At 39.4% G+C, this 18,201-nt stretch overlaps 2 protein-coding genes across 2 annotated transcripts in view; one reads left to right on the top strand and one right to left on the bottom strand.

Moving 5' to 3' along the window:
• UBASH3A (ubiquitin associated and SH3 domain containing A) overlaps positions 1-10,452 on the top strand; it is a 27,802-nt gene extending 17,350 nt beyond the window's left edge. The window contains exons 14-15 of the mRNA XM_052674113.1: positions 365-538; positions 7,065-10,452. Coding sequence (XP_052530073.1) covers positions 365-502 — 138 coding nt within the window. The 3' untranslated portion in view covers positions 503-538; positions 7,065-10,452. The remainder of the gene's footprint in view (positions 1-364; positions 539-7,064) is intronic.
• On the bottom strand, positions 10,371-18,201 carry RSPH1 (radial spoke head component 1). Its single transcript, XM_052674115.1, has 9 exons — positions 18,106-18,201; positions 17,608-17,721; positions 17,384-17,489; positions 15,238-15,328; positions 14,868-15,003; positions 14,011-14,082; positions 12,572-12,791; positions 12,016-12,159; positions 10,371-10,557 (listed from the first exon to the last, which is right to left on the bottom strand). The coding sequence occupies exons 1-9, from the start codon at positions 18,157-18,159 to the stop codon at positions 10,511-10,513; spliced, it is 984 nt and encodes a 327-aa protein (XP_052530075.1). The 5' UTR covers positions 18,160-18,201; the 3' UTR covers positions 10,371-10,510.

Genomic DNA, 18,201 nt, shown 5'->3' with positions numbered 1-18,201 from the left:
GTTTTTTTGCTTGTTTTACTTGTGTATTGTCACCAGTGGCAGATTTTTTCACTTCAGTTTTCCTTATCATCTGTCTCGGTATTACTAAGAGGAGAATTCAGTCTTTAGACGTGATTTTACTTCCTACAGTTGATGCATAAGGAGTGAATACATCTTGATTTTCAAATCCAAGTGTGAGCTCAAGGTGATGGCACAAGCTCAGCTGTTTCACTATAGGCATCCAGCCTGTTTTCAGTTTGTTTTGAAAGTGGCAAAATGTTCCAGGCTCTATCTTCAGAATGGTCTCAGATCTGCTCTTCTGTTCTGCTGCAAAACCAAATCAATGACCCTGCTGGTAACTGCTGCTTGTATCCTTCCTTCCTAGATCCCTTCTCTGGGCATGTGTTTCTGTGAAGAGCTCAAAGAGGAGAAGAAATGGCTGATGGTTAACCCTCCAGTGAAGACATTAACTCATGGAGCAAATGCAGCATTTAACTGGAGAAATAGTATCATGGAAGGTTAGAAGGCCAGCTTTGTCCTTGCATCTGCCAAAAACAAGGTGAAGATAGCTTGTGGTACAGCACAGTCCAGCAACACATCTAGAAAAGTTAAGAGTGGATGAGAGTTGTCCTCTCTGAGTAGTCAAAGCACAGAAAGCAGTTTGGTGCCTGAACTTTACTTTCTTCTCAGTAATTGAGGAAAAAGAACATAGGACCTGGCATACAAGAGAGCAAATTCTACTGCTAAAGGCACGCTAGTAGACATTATTACATCTTCCAAGACCAAAATATAACCAGTTCAATGCAGTAAAAATTACTTGTTTCATGCACTTCTGTATTTTCAGTCAGGCAGAGAAATAGAGACTGAAAAAAGCAGTCTCCTACCCGGAGATATCAGCTAGGCCAGTTGGTTTCCTGTTGACTCCTCCAGTTCTGCAAGAGCACAGGAGGAGGGGAAATACCATACAGACAGTATGTTTACCTCTGCTACAAAATAGGTTCATTTTCTACCACAGCAATTCTCCCACTGTTTCCAGAGTGATCAGTGTTGCAAAAAAAAAAAAAAAAAAAAGGCTTTCCTTCAGAGAAGATTGAACTGATTGCTTTAAGATGCCCTGTGTTACTTGTACTGGTGACAAAACCTTGATTTGAGCAACTCTATCTGCTGACCACTTCCTGAGATGGCACTGGCAGGACAACAGCCATGCTGTGTGCTGCTCTGTGCCAAATCATATAAATTGTGACACACTGCCAGATGGGTTGTTTGACTGGTCTCCGTAGCTCTTTGCTTGATTATTCGTCTGATTAAAATGTAGTCTCAACATTTTATGCACAAACAGGAACGTGCCCTTAAAGGGCAGTGTTGAGCTTTCCACTTGTGCCTATAGCCTGAGGGCACGCAAGGGGAGGCCATCCAGCACACCACACAGACACCCACCAACCTCCCTTAGCAATGGCATGGAGATCTCCTGTCTCAGTCTTGCACCTGAAATCATTCAATTTGGTTTCCCAGATCCATCAGGAATGCTTGGGCTCCTGTTCTTTTAAATCGCTTTGGACACTGAAGGGTCAGGAGTAGCATGGGATGAGGACCTGGCCCTGGGCATGTTATTCCATGGTGCTTCCAGCTTCATTTCAGCTGAAGTACCAGCTCCCACTTCATTGCCCTCCCATGGGATCTTCCTATCTGTGAATGTTGTTGCTTTTGGTGAGATTTATTCTGATTTCACCAAGTGATTGCACAGGTACCACTGGAGAATATGTGAGGCCAGAGCTGCCACTGCAGACCAAAGCCCACATGTAAGAGGGGGGTGTCGGGGGCTGTGGCTGGGTGTGCGTGATGGCGTTGTGTGGGCTTCTGTATTGAGCTTTTTTCTAGGAATGCAGCCTCCAGATGGAGAAATGGCCCTGTCTTAATCACACAGAATCACACAGAATCACCTGGGTTGGAAGGGACCTCAAGGATCATGTAGTTCCAACCCCCCTGCCTAGCAGGGCCACCAAACATACACATTCAGATCAGGTTGCCCAGGACCCCGTCCAACCTGGCCTTGAACACGTCCAAGGACGGGGCATCCACAACCTCCCTGGGCAGCCCGTTCCAGGGCCTAACCACTCTCCTTGTGAAGAACTTCCCCCTAACATCCAACCTAAATCTTTCCTCCTTCAACTTTGATCCATTTCCCCTAGTCCTGCTGTTATCAGCCCTTCTGAAGAGTTTACTCCCCTCCTGCGTGTAGGTTCCCTTCAGGTATTGATAGGCTGCAATGAGGTCGCCCCGCAGCCTTCTCTTCTCCAGGCTGATGCATGGGAGCAGCATCCAGCAGCATCAGATCAATTTTCTGTGTGGCTCCACTAGGAGGGTGATCTGCAGGTACAGTGTCTTCCTTTTTCTTTGAACAGTTCCCTTGTGTTTTTACCACTGCACACAACATAGTAATGAAATACTTTGCTTTTCATGCCTCTCCACCTGCAGAATGCTTCTTATAACCAGTTTATTGCTCTCTACTCCTGTTCATGTTACTAAGTTGGTAAGCACTGCTTGGCAGGGCTTTCCTTACAGGTGGGGGCATAGCGAAAGAATTCAACAAATTTACTCAGTTCTATCATGCAGAGAGCCCACAGAGCACCAAGAAACCCATCTGCAAACCAAATATGCTTGGTAGGAATGTCATTAAGACATTTGCACACAGAAAAAGACAGTGTATTGTTTTTCACTACGTATGCACTCCAATAATTTTGAATGTGGTGAATGCAGCGAATTAAACCTCAGAGCATGTAGGAAAGAGGATTTGGGGACTTGCATATTTTTCTTGTGGTGTTTTCTAAACCTCATACTGCACTGCTGAGCAGAAGAGGAGAAAAGTTTTGTTGCAAAGTTTTGTTTTAGCTTATACAGATTTTATTTCAGTCATCCAAATTAACTGAACAGGCAGCAGAAGTGGCAATTGTATCCGAAGCTCAATGAAAGGGCAAGGATAAGCTCTTCTACTCACAAGTTCCCCTTTTTGGGCTTTCCTACAACCCCATATGAGCATAGACTCAGCTCCAAAAAACATTTTGTAGGATCAGAGCTGCAATTATATCTTTCTTCTACAACCTACAATCTAAGAATCTACAAGGATTTTTAGTTGTAAAAACTGGTGCTTAGAAGAGAGACAGAATTCCTGATGGGATGTGTTCATCATATGAAATAAATTGCTGAATACAGGTAAAGCTTTTATTTTATTTTATTTTATTTTATTTTATTTTATTTTATTTTATTTTATTTTATTTTATTTCATTTCATTTCATTTCATTTCATTTCATTTTTTGTAGTAAGCAAAAGAAATGGAAAATCCCTTTACGGTTTCTTGATTTTTTTTCATGCAGCTACAAAATTAAATATTACCCTATTGTCATTTTCTTTAGTTGGATCTATTTCATTACAAAGTTGTATACTTTGTAATAGGTAATTACAAGAGCAGGTAATTCTAGTAGCACATAGAAGATCTGAATGCTTTGCTTGTCTTAAAAACTGAATATGTAAATTTTGTTAAAGATGTACAGTGAAGTTAATCTCTGGTGACACCTTGTGGGAAAAGAAAACCTCAGCCTTACTGCCTACATAGGCTCTTTAGGTGTGATTGAAGGATGGGGGGGGAGCAAAGCGACACCTATTGTTTTTTCACAAGGATGAGGAACACTAGATTAGTCACTCTTTGAAAAGACAGTAACAAAGAAATTCATCATTAATCACGATTTTAAGCACACAACTTGAAGAGACACTTGAGTCCAGTTCTTCTGAAAAACAGAAGAGCAAATCTGTGGTGTCTGTCCTGATTTTTCTGAAGCCCTTTGCCAGCACTGATATTTGTTCAAAGCAAATGTGAAAATCTGTTGACTCAGAACAGTAGTTATTTCTGTTCCCTTTGTACCATTTTAAGTCATCAAGCATTGATTAAAGCTGTCAGGTAGATTTTTGACTGTCTTGGAGGATTTATTACTGAAATACTCTGGAGCATAAGGATAATTTTTGAAAAGATTGTATGAAGCAGTTTTTGGTGGATCTGCCCTTGATCTTTTTTTTTTTTTTTTAATGGATGATTAAAAATTAAAATGTTCGTGCCTTTTGGATTTGGGAACAGCATAAAAGTTTTGAACAAACAGAATATTGTTCTCTGGTGCATATGAAGGAGTTAGTGAATCATCAAATTTTACAGTCCATCTTTTTGTGGAGATCTTATACCTTTCACAGAGGGTCTGTAGAGGCCAACTGACTCTAACATCTGGTTTAGGATTGTGTTCAGTACCTGTATCCTTCAGCAATATTCTGGCTTTTAATCGTAACATCAAAGCAATTATTGTGTGAAGCTTGAGGAGCTGATAACTAGCCCTGGATTTGCAGTTCTTATTGTTTGCTGCATGTCTTGTGGAGGAAATTCCCAGTGGGTCTTGCAGCCTCACTCTTTCCCCAAGCATCGGACTTTGCTTGGGAAGCAAATTCCCAGTAGTCTGCTATGTCCAAAAGTAGCTTCAGCATCTTCTGGCAGCAGCAAATGTCCATTCACCTGTTCTCTTCCATTTCTGCAGTCCACAGAATCATAGAATCACAGAATGGTTTGGCTTAGGCCTTTAAGATTGGAACAGCATAGGCTAGTAAGCCCACTAATCCATCTGCAAGGCCGTGTCTGCTGAAATAGATGTTTTCAGATCTCTTTCAGATCCTGCCAATCTGCTTTTGATATTCACACTCTTCTTACTTAAGCTTCTGTACTTCCCAAAAGGGAATCAACCATCAATATTGTTGTCTGCATTCATTTGATAGTTTTGCTATTTAACACAAACCTTCAAATCTGTGACCCCAGTTAAGCAATGGGCCAGTTCAGATGACAAACTGAGAAAGCATTTAAAAGCTGTGGTAAAGACCCGAAAGTCCCATTTTCTTTTGTGAGGGGGCAACATAGGAGCACTCTCTCCATACTGGCCTGGGAGCAAAGATAACTGGTAGGTTCATGGGTGCTTATCTTAGAGCTCGGGCCCTATGGATGACTTATGGGTCCATGCTACACCATTTTGTACTACCATGAGAAACTCTCAAGTTAAATAAATAACTTAGTGGCTATTTCTCCATGCTCTTTTCAGTTGGAGGGGAAAGATATTATGGACTTCTAACAGAAGGAGCTCATGAGAATTTTACTGTCCTGAGGCTGATGGGTTTGGAAAACAAGCCTGGTACCCCGGTGCCAACATTTCCCCAAAGCTGGTGTAGTTCTTAGGAATGTCTTATAGCACAAAGTCAGTGCTGAATACCTGTGTAGACATGGCCTCTGCATACTCCCATGGAGAAAACCTGTGAGAAACCTCTAGCTGGCATCTTCCTGAGCTTCCTTTACTCTTGGTAAGGAAACTCAGGATGCAGCATCTCCTACCTCTCACAAAAAATAAAAATAGGAGCATGATGATAAAAAACATTCAACCCGACTAACCCAAAGGTGCCTCCGTAATGGAACTACTTGTGTAATTAAATATCTGGAGAACAAGAGCTTAAATCTGAAGCACACTGGTGCTCATATTTTGCTGGAGGGGAAAAGCAAATAGAGATGCTGGTAACATACTAGTATTTTCTAATCCACTGCAGGACTTTATGTTGCAGCTTTGTTTATGTAAATTCACCAATATAATTTTGACAGAATACATTTAAAATATAATGACTTTATTTCTGTCTTTTGGAGCTCATTTTACCCTAACTTTTTTAGTTGCTAAAACATTGCTTCTCAGGTGTCTGCTAGGTTTCTCTTGTTACCTGTGGGCTTGAACACTGAATAAATAATACAATGCAATATAAAACATGAAGTATAACCTATTAGCAGTACCAACTTATTGAAAGTACCAGCTTACTCAAAAGAAGCTTTCTGAAGCATTGGTCTTTTTGAAAAAAAAATAGCAAGCCAGATGTATTTAAGAAATGGGGCTTTATGATCACACAGAACTTGTGTCAAAAGTTGTTAATTTACACTGCGGTGTTCAATTTAATATCATCCACTGCATCACTGTACTTGAGGGAGGCTCAGAAATTGTACAGTACTTGAAAGTAACTGTGCTATTTTAAAAGCCTCTGAAGAGTCATTTGTGTAAATGCCTCTGCCAGTGAATTTGTGATTTTGTAGGTTGGCAAATGCATCATAAACAATTGCTCTCCTTCATGAATGGAGCCATACCATGTATTCTGGATGGAAGAATAATGAATGTACTTACAAGTAAAATCGCAGATTCTCTAGTTATCTGTTCTTTTGCAGGGCTGAAAGGCAAAATACCATCTTCTTTGCTGTAGTTTCACTCTTCACCTGCCCATATGGCTTAGTAGTGATTTGCACAGAGATCTTTGTGTCCGTGCCACACATGGACAAACACTCTCAGAACAATGCAGACATTTTTTCACTCTAGTTAATAATAGCATCAGTTAGCTCAGGAACAGCTTGGTACTAATGTGACTACAACTTATGGACCTTTAGCTGCTACCTGCAAAGCACTCTAGTGTTCTTGGTGAGTGTAAGAGTTCACACAGCAATGTGTGCACTGCCTTTCTATAGACATGTCCTGTTAAGTCTCTTAGGAAATCTCTTTGCTGAGCCTACAGGCTGAATAGGGAAGGCTACCAAGGACCGTTTCAAGAGGACATCACCTTTTGGGGTGTATATGTGGGTAAATTGTTGCAGTCTTTTAATAATTGAAGGGGAGATCATAAGAAAAAGAGCAAGAAATCTTTTTCAAAGGCATGTAGTAGTAGAACAAGGGATAATGGTTTAAAAACAAAAGGGAGTAGGTTAAGATTAGACATAAGGAAGAAATTCCTTATGAGGTGCAGGCAGAAGCTGCCCAGAGAAACTGTGGATGTCCCATCACTGGCATTGCTCAAGGTCAGGTTGAACAAGTTCTTGGCAGTCTGATCTGGTGGAAGATGTCCCTGCCCATGGCAGGAGGTTGGAACTAGATGGTCCATAAGGTCTCTTCCAATTAAACCATTTTTTGTTTTGTTTTGTTTCCCCAGCTGTGAATGTAAAATAGGCATCTCTCTGAAGGAATTTAAAATATTTACACTTTCAGGAAGTACGTGTGCTCCAGACTTTCTTGGTATGAGATGGACTTGAGAACTCCAGGTGCCTTCTTTAGCTGCAATGAGCTCTCTTGGTGAGCTTCCTTCTTCACTGTGGAAAGAATCCTATCTCTGGGGAAGAGACAGCTCTGCAAGTGAAATATGACTGTGTTTTCTGATTCTTATACTCAGCATATTATTCAGGTCTCAAACATGACTACTGTTGTCTTTCTTCATTGCTGAAAAGTGAAGAGGCAGAAGGATGAGAGAGACTAGCACACCTCAGTGCAACAACTTTTGGTCAGGTGTTTCTCTCCAAAATAGGGATGAAGGAATTACTGACTTTACAAATTATCCTTACGGTATTTTTGAAAGTTACAGTGAAATGAAATGCCTTCTTCTACAAAAGCACTGTTTTCCCTAAGAAGTAAACCAACTTCTCAGGAGCCCTTTCTAACCCATAGAGGCTTCCAGATGTTTTTAGCTGTATTCTAGACAGTTTGCACTTTTCGCAGCTTTGCCACTGGAGGTCACTAATGTACTAATAAAGGCTACAGCACTGGGTGTTGAAGGGGAAAAGGTAATTTCCTAAATCCTTCAAGAATTAACTCTTCTTGAGCTGAAGAGTACCTTTAAATGGAATTGAACTGGGAAATACATTATGTTGATGTTTCTCAAATTTACAGTAAAATATAGTGAGTAAACAGCTGGTAAACTAATGATGTGTAAGTTTTTATTACAAATAAAAAATTACTAAGCCAAGTATGCTTTGATCAAACTATTGTAATAACACTGCACTTCTCTTCACCAAAGAAAGCCAAAAGAGGAAAAGGCAATCACCTCTAAAAGTGCTTACTGAAGTCACAATTATGTGAGAAGAAACTGCCAAAAAATAAAAAAAAAAAAACACATGTAAGGCATTGAGGAAAAGTCTGCATGGAAAATTTCTCACTGTGACATTTCTGATAGGAGAAACATTTCGGGAAGAAGTAATAAACTCTATTTATTTCGTGTGACTCACCTCACTACCCCCATTTTATCTCAATCCATATTTATCACTAGCTTAAACTTCTTGGCATATCTTTGCTGGAGTTGTTGAGTTGTAGAGAAAAGGAACTTGTTAAAAGTTTTCCTTTATTTTCCCCCAAAGGAAAATTTATGAATAAAAAAAATTCAAGTCCTGTTTCAGCAATGCCAGCTCAACATCTCTTACCCTAATCAGGCCCAAACCAGTTACCTCACTTCAAAAGCAAACTGCTGCAGGGCAGCAACATTCTGCCTCAAACTCCAAGTCCATCAACATTCATACCAGTATTCTCAGAAGTATAAGAAAGTCAATTAAACAGATGCATCTCTTAATGGTTAAGGTTTCATTTATATATTATCAGGAAAACAATGTTTCAGAGCAGCTTTTTTTTTTTTTTTCCACCTGAAGAAGTGTAAAATATATATCTATAACAAATACTGCTTTCACAGTATTTTGTGCAGCTCTACCTTGCTCTTTACTTTTAACTTATTGTTTATAGGATGTCATTTGATTCAATTCTGGTAGCTTCTGGAGGCCTTCTTCAGCTGAAATCTCCTGGTAGCTCTATTCTGAGTGACAGGTTCCTGCTCATTAGGGATTGATGGTTGGAGTTTTTTGTTGTTTTGGTTTTGGTTATTTTTGTGTGTGGTGGTGGATTTTTTGGTGTTTGGTTTTGTTTGTTTGTTTGTTTGTTGTTTTTTTAGTTGTTTGTTTTTTGGGGGCTGAGGAGGAGGTGCTGTTTGGGTGCTGAGTGAAGGCAGAAACTTTCATCCAGTCAGTGTGAGACTGTGCTCACCAACAATCATGAGCTGCTGGGCCTGACCTCTGCCACCAAAAGAGAAAATACATATCCTTGGCAAAGTAGTGTCAGTCTAGACCTGGATTGGGCAGGGGGATGTTGTATCCACAATCTGAGTTGGTGTCTCTTGGTGAGGCTCTGTGTAGTGATTTAGATGTTGCATTATTGCATAAAAGACTTGTAGGAGGTGTGAAGACTGTATATCAGTAAGGAGGGCAAATGAGGTATCAGCAGGGTCTCTCTAGAAGCAAAAGCCTGACTTGTGAGGTTGAGGTGATGTCTAGGGGCTGGACTGGGTGGAGTGTTGGAAGGATTCTTCCCGGAGCTTGTTAAAGTTCATAACTTCTGGCAGCAGGAGAAATGTTCCACCATTGCTGCTCAGACCTGGATGTAGAGAGTTGGTATTGAGGCCCAGTAGCCATGGGAGGGGAACAGAGGATGTAAAGGGAGGTTCCAAGCTAACTGGCCCCATATGAAGCATCAACACTAAAGAGAAACAGCAAGTGTTAGAAACTGGAGGTCCTCTCCAGTAGGGGATAGAGACACCTGTCTGTGTACCAGATATGCTGTCGTGGGAGGTTTGCTGCTTGACAAGTGACCAGACTGTGGGTATTGTAGAAGCATGGCTGAAACTCATCCTGTCCAATGACCATTACCTCCTTGTTTGCTCATTGGTGTGAATATCAATTATGCTACTGAGGGAGACCTGGAGCAAAATAAGAGTAACTACAGGATTCTGGCAAAGGACGTAGGAACCCACAGGATATCTCCTTCATCCTCAATTGGAAAAGGTCAAATAGGAGAAGATCAATCCTGGGTATTAACCACTGATAATGTGGCCGTTGCTAAAGGTAGTGCTTCAACTTCCATCATTGTGGGTCAGTCTTGGAGGAAAAAGGAAGTACAGAAGCCATTTAACAAAGTGGAATAACAGTATCTCTGCCAACAGGTTTGCAAATCAGGTAAGGAGAGATTTGAGCTTGGTATCTTGGAGAACAGTGGTAACAGCTTACAGTAAGTAAGTAATGTGGCTCTATACTTGGTTGTCCAGTGATAGTAGATAAAGACAGAGCTGGAGTTCTTGAGTTCACTTCCAACATAAAAGATTCTAAGACCATATTTGAGCATGTTAACTAACTCCCTGGATATGGATGTTCTGGATGGATATGATGTTCTGAAGTTTTGGGCAATACTGATGTATTCATCAGGTTTGAAAATCATCTGTCTTCCTGTGAAGAGATGAAATAGGTCTCCAAAAGCAACCTAATTACTACAGGGACAAGTGGTTCAGTCAGTTATTGGATGCATATATGTTCTGCCTTAGAACTATCATGCCAAGTGTTTCAAAACTTTGATTCCATGAATGTGTGAGGACTCAAATTTATAGATCCAGAATCATCCCATATTGAATTCAACAACTGCCTGCCACTATGGAATGAGGTGGTCCTGAGATGGCACACTCTGGGATTGTAAAAGTTTTGGAGAGGTATATTCCAGATAGAACAGTAACAGAAATGTTTATTCAAAAAATAACAAAGATACAAATAAAAATATTGTTGTAGGTTTACCTTAACCAATTATTTACTCTGCAATTTCCTTTTCTGCCTATATTTGTCTTTAGTTGTATCCAATTACTCTGCTTCCTCTGATTCCTCCTCATCTTCTAAACCAGCAGTTCCTGTAGAGGCAAAGTTTAAAAAAAAATAAACAGAAAACTGAAATATATTTTATAATAAAATACTGGAAAGCAATTCTAGTAGCTTAAAACATAATTTCAGAATCACTCTGTCTACCCCAGTCCTCCTTCCTACTGGCCTTTGCTGCCAATTTTTGAACTTAACTGACATAAATTGTTTCTTAGCTGTCAGACAGACTCTCTACACACACACTAACTGCCAGCCAGTCCATATGTAACTCAGAATAGCTAAAGAACATCTCCTATTTAGAGGATTTTCATAGAAAGCTGCCCTTGAAAAAATACTACTACTACTAATAAAAAAAACAATGAGGATATCAGATCTACTTTACTGTAGTAGGCCAGAAGATCTGTTAGAATCAAGTTCAATAAAAAATCATTTGAGTCCAGCAGACTTTGAGACAAATCAAGCTCAATGAACTCTTGCCAGATCCAAAGCAGAGCTACACAGGAACCCTGCTTTGATTTCTGCTGGATCAGCTGAGGGATCCTGTAAGATGTCAGTCCTATACACCTGATCATCTTGTTGGCTAGTCTGTGCTGAAGCAAGAGATTACATTCAGAGGTGATGAGTGAAAAATGAGATCAAATAAATTAACAGAATTCCAAGACCTGTCCTTAATGTTTATGTTGTACCTCTATGTAATTTTCAAGGTTCTTTTACAGTCCTTCTGATCACTATAGACAGTGCTTTGCTCTGATTTATTATAAAATGTGTTGACTACAGATGGAGAAATTTATCTAATGTTTTCCTACATCAGAAGTTTGTAAATGTTAACATTTAACAAATGAAAAAACACAGTTGAATGGAGGCTTATAAGTTATGTATGGGTAAACACAGATGCTTCCTTTCATGTTGCCTTTTTGTAATTTTTTATAAAAACAGGATTCCAAACTGCCTGGAGGAAAATCTGAGCATCCAAATTGCAAAGCTCTTTGCCTTTTAAGAACAATCAATGAGATACTAGCCTTTGTGTCTCCAAATCATAATGTGTAACAATACCTAAGACTTATTTCTTATTTAACTTGGGAGGACAAGAACATACAGTTCTATTCATGATAGAAAAATCATGTTTCAAAAATACCTGAATTCCCCAGTCTACTCTCATGTTTTTTACAAAAGGAAGCTTGCAAATGTGATCACTTTTAGACTCAGCTCTTCAAGTACTGTCAGCTCTGTATTGCACAGGTAGTGCTGCACTGCAGTATCACTGATTTGTACTCTTTTATCACTGTACATTTATATCACTGTTAAATATATGAATTTGACTACTCAAAACCAGTTTACAGCTTTAGAGGAGCTCTATCCTGTGACAAAAGGTAGAGTTCCCGTGTTTTCTTTAGCCTGAGAATGGGCCTCCCAGCAGCAGCCAATTGACATGCATCGTTTCCAAACCTGATTGAGCAAGGAAGAAGAAGCAAATCTCCATCATTCCTCACCTTGGTACTCTTCTCCTTCTTCATTTTCTTCTTCCCTTATTTCCTCATCTTCTACTTCTGCATCCTTTGCTGGGCTGAAAACTTCACTGGATACTTTATGAAGAGAAGGCATATCATCCCTGTGTTCAGCAGATTCGTCAATGACTGAAATACGAGAAATTAGAAAATTTGAGGAAAACTTATTTTTACAAATTTACACTCAGACATTGTTTTCATGCCACAATTAATAACTGACTGAATTCTTCAGACTTTACTCATGTGAGAGAACCCATACATATTTTTGCAACAATTTATAATCAAGTTTGTGTAAGAGGTGATAACATAGACTAAAATGATTCACAGACTTCCCAAGATAGTTGTACCTTATGCTATGTGAGATAGAAAAGATGCATATATATACTGTCACTTTTACAGATAGGCCTAGAAATCCTCAATATTAAGTGTAGGGTGAAAAATGTGAGAGAAAAAAAATCCCTCTCACAGTAATTAAATTTTAAAAACATGGTTTCACAGGATAGTCAAAACACAGGGTTTCTAGATGTCCAACAGAACAAACCTGGGTTTGTTTGTATTTTGTCTTTTTCGTCTGCTGATGTTTCTTCCACTGCTTCATCTGCTGCTGCTGTTTCTCCTGCTGCTGCTGGGGGGCCTTCACTGGGAGAAGGTGCTTTTTCCACGTTGGGCATCCACTGTATTAATTTAGTGATTTCTGTTGCTTTCCACTTTGGTGCAGCAAGTAAAGAGGGCTCCTCCTCTTCTTCTTCCTCTCCTTTATCCTAAAAGACAATTCTCAACATCCAAGGTCTCTTCTTACAAGTATTAAAGGAGTAGTTAAGATGATTTTGTACATTAAAAGCTCTTTACCTGGGCTCAAATGGCAACATGACAGTCTTTTAAAGCACTGACAAAAGGAGGAAATTCAACAGCAAATCTTGCAAGAAAACTATGCTTTGAACCTTGTTGAATCTGGCTGACCAATACTGATGATCTATGCTTGCCAGTTTTCTTTCTTAAAGATAAAATTTTGTCTCTCCCTCAAACAGAATAGCTGAGAGGGACCTACTCAAGCATGGTTTCTCTCAAAGGAATATTGTTCTGTTTTTTAAGATAATAGCCAAATACCACTGATAAAAAATTACAGATCCATTGTAGAGAGCCAGAAAAATAAAAAAGAAAATTTTGGAAAAGGTAAAATGTATGTAGTAGTAGAAAGTTGAAAGTTAGTGAAATTATATCATGAAACAAATATTGTAGCAGAGAATTTTTATAGAGCATGTAATGGGAGTTAATATGCTGGACATCAGAGGTATAAAGCTCAGGTATAATGTGTAATATTTTCTTGGAATCAGAATATTAAGATACATTTCTTATTGTGATATCTATTTTGTATCATATTAATCAGAAAGACTTAGAAAAGTTCATGAGCGAAGGAGAATTAAGAACGAGCCCTCATCCCAGCTACTTCTACAATTAGTTGCTATGAAATTATGCTTCTTACAGGACCAGGAAAACGATGGACATGTTTCCAAAACAAGAACCTTTTGCAAATCACCTTTTGCAGATGTAGCATCAAGCAATTCAGAAATACAATAATAAATATTTTCTTTGTTTTCTGGTGTTCAGAACAAAGTGGAACACCAGTTAAATTTACAGACAAATATCTATGTTCGTGTAGTTTAAAACCACATAAACCTAAAATATTTTGGGCAAGTCCTGATTCTTCTGAAGTTTAAGAAGAAAGCAGACAGATTCCTGTCTGCAAGCACGGCAAAAATCACATCATATAGTTGTCTAAGCTTACACAGTGGAGAAGATAAATTTAAAAAGCAGAATGAAACCTTATTTAGTATTGAAGAAAGCACAAATTTGCACCCTTTTTTGACTGGATAGATCTAGGATACCCTATATGTACTGATGTTAAAGTGTTTTATATGATGATCAACAGTAGTTACTGAATTATTTGATACGCAGTACACCATTACATTTTTTTTTTACCTCCTCTGACCGTATGTATTCACCATGCTGTTCACATCCAATGTCAAAGATATATTTGCCACGACCGACAGGCTGCACAAAGAGATGCAAAGAAATCAGTAGAACTATAAAATTAAGAAATTCTACACGTGTAAATATAAAATGGGCTTTACTACAAAATTCATACATTAGTCAATAACAATACTGAACTGGAGAGACACGGACATGCAGGTGTAAGTCCAACAGAGGGCCACAAAGATGAACGAGGGACAGAAGCACTTTCCCTGTGAGAAGTGGCTGAGAGAGCTGGGACTGTTCAGCCTGAGGAAGAGGAAGCTCAGGGGGAATCCCATCAGTGTCTATAACTATCTGAAGGGAGGATGCAAAGAGGATGGAGTGATGCTCTTTTCAGTGGTGCATAGTGCCAGAACAAGTGTCAATGGGTACAAAATTGAACACAAGAGGTTCCATTGGAACACCAGGAAGCACTTCTGTGCTGTGAAGGTAATAGAGCATTGACAGAGGTTGCCAGAAAGGCTGTAAAATCTCCCTTGTTGGAGATCTTCAAAACGTGCCTGGACACAGTTCTGGGCAACCTACTCTGGGTGTCCCAGTTTGATCAGGGGGTTGGAGATTATCTCTACGGGTCTCTTCCAACCTTAACCATTCTGTGATTCTGTAATACTGTTTGAAAGCAAAGTTACAGACACTTGGCTTTCTACCTTGCAGATCAACTCAGTTTCATCTGCTACATTGATGGTACAAGAAATACTACACAAGAACAGGATCTAGCTTGTCATTTTAAGTGCAAATAAATCCTATTAAGAAAGTTTTATGCTAACTGTTCAAAGTAATTGAGCATTTTCTAGCACACTTACAATTCCATCCAAAAACTTGCCCCTGTATCTGTGATTTAGGTGGATAAGCTCTGCTTCTCCTTCCTGTATTCCATTTACCCAACCACCAACATACATAGATCCAGTCTCTTTATAGATGTATGTACCTTGTCCATGCCTAGGGAGAAGAAAAATTGTTTTATTTTATGGAATATGAAGAACATAGGATGTTGTTATACTTAAGGTATTAAAACTGTATTTTTTAAGTGGCTGAAATGGCTGAAGTCGGGCTAACTTGCAAATACCATCCAGTAGCACTTGATTAGCTGCAGTCAGCCACACTTTGAAATAGCCATCATATTGTGATTCTGCAGAGGATGACTTCAACCATCATCATAAGAATGAAACAAACCTATTGCCGTTAAACCATTCTCCAGCATAGGTGTCTCCATTTGCGTACGTATATTCTCCATAGCCATGTCTCCGATCATCTACCCAGCTTCCTTTAATGAGAACATACCAACAACTTAGTGAGATGTAGTATATTTAATTGTGTGATATAATGGTCAGTTTGTAAAATCATCATTCATTAATGTAGCTGAGTGGAGAATACACGTCATTAGAGAAGGAAAAGAAAACTACACCATTATGACTGACTTCGAAAGAAAACAAATCCTGCTCTCTCCTACTGAACACAAAAAATCTCAAGTGAATGGGAAACATTTGTCAATTAAACTCTAAGCATATCTGATTTGCCTATCAGGGTTTAAGTATGTCACCGTTATTATCAACACAGATTATACCAAAGAACTACTGAAGTACTCTGGCAAAGAAAAGGATGATTTATTATACATCTGACAAATGGATGAGAACTCTGACAGCCATCGTTAGATGCAACAGGGCGGATAGCAGTTCCATATGCAAGGCTATCCAATAACTTTCCACTTTCTGATCTGAGTATAACTGTATGAACAAATTCTACGTTAGAGGCAAAGAAAGTGCTAATGTTCTCACTTGAGATGGTTTTCTTCCTCTATTCAGATACTATCTTCTTTGCTCTTTGTTACCAAGGAAAGGCTTCCCCATACACAGAATTTCCAAGTTCTGTTATCTGTGTTTGCAAGTTTCCTGCTTAATCACCTCCACTGCCTTTTTTTTTTTTTTCCTCATTTGTTACTTCTCAAGCAACTGTTATAAAATCAATACAAAGAAGACAATAAGAAAACAGAGGACCATAGTATTTGTCATGTCAACTATACTAGTTCTGGCTTGAGACATATCCTGTTATATACTGTTTCCTTTTAATTCCCATCTGTAGGTTTCAGCTGACATGCTATCACAAACAGGAGTTCCTCATTTCTCTCTCTAGAACAATTTTGAGATCACTTTGAAAAAGACAGTATGGGTAACTATACTCAAAGGTAGACATAATCTTTCTCCCTAGTTCCCTGCCACCTCATTCTGGGCCCCTCTCATTCTTTTCTTGATGAAACCCTTCTTTATTCTAAGCCCTTGTTTTTTTTTTTCCTCTGTCTGTTCCTCTCCTCACATATTTTTTCAGCTACCTGCGTGTGACACCTCCACTTAAAATCAAAATGAGTTCTTGTTTAGTTTAGCTAATTCGCTAAAAATGTCCTTTCAGCCAGCATGTTTATAAATGCAAAAGAATGCTAGATTTTGTGCCTTAATTACTACTCTATTCAAACTTAAAATAATAAAAATACATTACAGATGAATATTATCCAATAAGCAATAACTGAGCTGCTCTTTTTGCTCTGTGCTTCTAGCTCTTACAGTGTGAAGGCTCCTTCTTGCCTTCTTTAAAGGACAAAGACTGTTCCTTGAAGCCTAACTGATATTTGGAGAGTTTTAGGTATTCTTCTGGAAGAAGGGAAATAGAATGAGAGACAGACACTTTAGTAGGGTCTGTTGCGACAGGATGAGGGTAAATTGTTTCAAACTACAAAATAGATTTAAACTGCATATAAAGAAGACATTTTTTACATCTGGAACAGTCTGCCTAGAGAGGTGCTGGATGCTTCATCCCTGGACACATTCAGTGTTAGGCTGGACAGGGCTCTGAGCAACCTGATGTAGCTGTAGGTATCCCATTTTATTGTAGGGGACTAAATGACCTTTAGGGGACCCTACCATCTCAAATAATTATATGATTCTATACTGAACAAAGCAATTCTAATCATCATGAAGATGATTAGATGTAAGCAATTATACTCTCTTCTATCAAGATTGTACCAGATTAGACACAATGCTTGGCATTTCTCAGCACCTGTAATACCTCACTTGAAATAAGGACACATCTGGAACAAATTGCTAATAAATACCACACTTCTCACAATATTCCAAGTAAATCCCCTAACTAACTAAATAAATAAAGCTGCTCTCAGAGCTCCTAGTAAAAAAGGAATAACAGGAAAATGTTTTATAGCAAATTTATCTTTTTAAAATAATCTTCACTTTGCTATCTTCTTGCATTCTAGGAGTTGAAGAAACATGTCTTTTTAATTACAGAAATCTTTGCAACTGTGTTCAGTATTTACCTTCATATTTTGATCCATCTGGATAATAGAAAGTACCATGGCCATGCTTTTTATTTTGAAGATATTCTCCAATGTAGTAAGCACCAGTTTTAAATCTATAGGTCCCCTGAAAGATATTTGGTATAGATAAAAGACTTGTCAGTTCTCACTATTTCAGTACAGTGCTGAGACTCACAGAACTTCAGAAACACAAGCACACAGCCACTGTCTGGTCACTGTCTCACCTGCCCATTTCTGAGACTGTGCTGATATTCACCCTCGTACATATCCCCATTGGGCAGCTCTGCTTTCCCACGTCCATGCCGTTCACCTTCAGAATTGCGCTCACCTTCATACTCCTAATCGAATGCAATTAGAAAAATGATATAAGAGCGATAGACCTGCTTGAATCCAACCTAATTAGAGGAAGCCATGTTTGCTCAGAGGTGCTCCAGCTTTGCTCCAAGCAGAGCACGCAGGAGGGCTCTGCAGAAGCTCTCCCCTCAGATCCCAGCACACTGAGCCCTTCCTCCCTTCTTGACTCAGTGGTGGGAAGAGTGGATGACTTGTGAAGAAAATAGGTTCCAGCCAAAATAGCTCAGCGCCTCCCTCTGCATCTACCATACCCACTGATATAGCACTCTGTGATCTCCCCATGGGGCCTACAGTATCAAAGCCCCCATAAGCAGTAAAGTCTCTCTTCCCTTCCCCGCCCTGCCCCGAGGCCCCGCTCCCCGCCGAACCCCCAGGTAAGCCTCGGCCTCCTCCTCGGCCTCCTCGTCGCTCAGGTCCGACATGCTGCTGCCACTGCGTCGCAGCCGTCGCGATGGCAACCGGGC

Source organism: Tympanuchus pallidicinctus, unplaced genomic scaffold (genome assembly GCF_026119805.1).
Source record: "Tympanuchus pallidicinctus isolate F22 unplaced genomic scaffold, pur_lepc_1.0 scaffold14, whole genome shotgun sequence".
In the NCBI taxonomy this organism is placed as follows: domain Eukaryota; kingdom Metazoa; phylum Chordata; class Aves; order Galliformes; family Phasianidae; genus Tympanuchus; species Tympanuchus pallidicinctus.
Note: the sequence above shows the minus strand (reverse complement) of the source record. Positions and strands in the feature narration are given on the sequence as shown.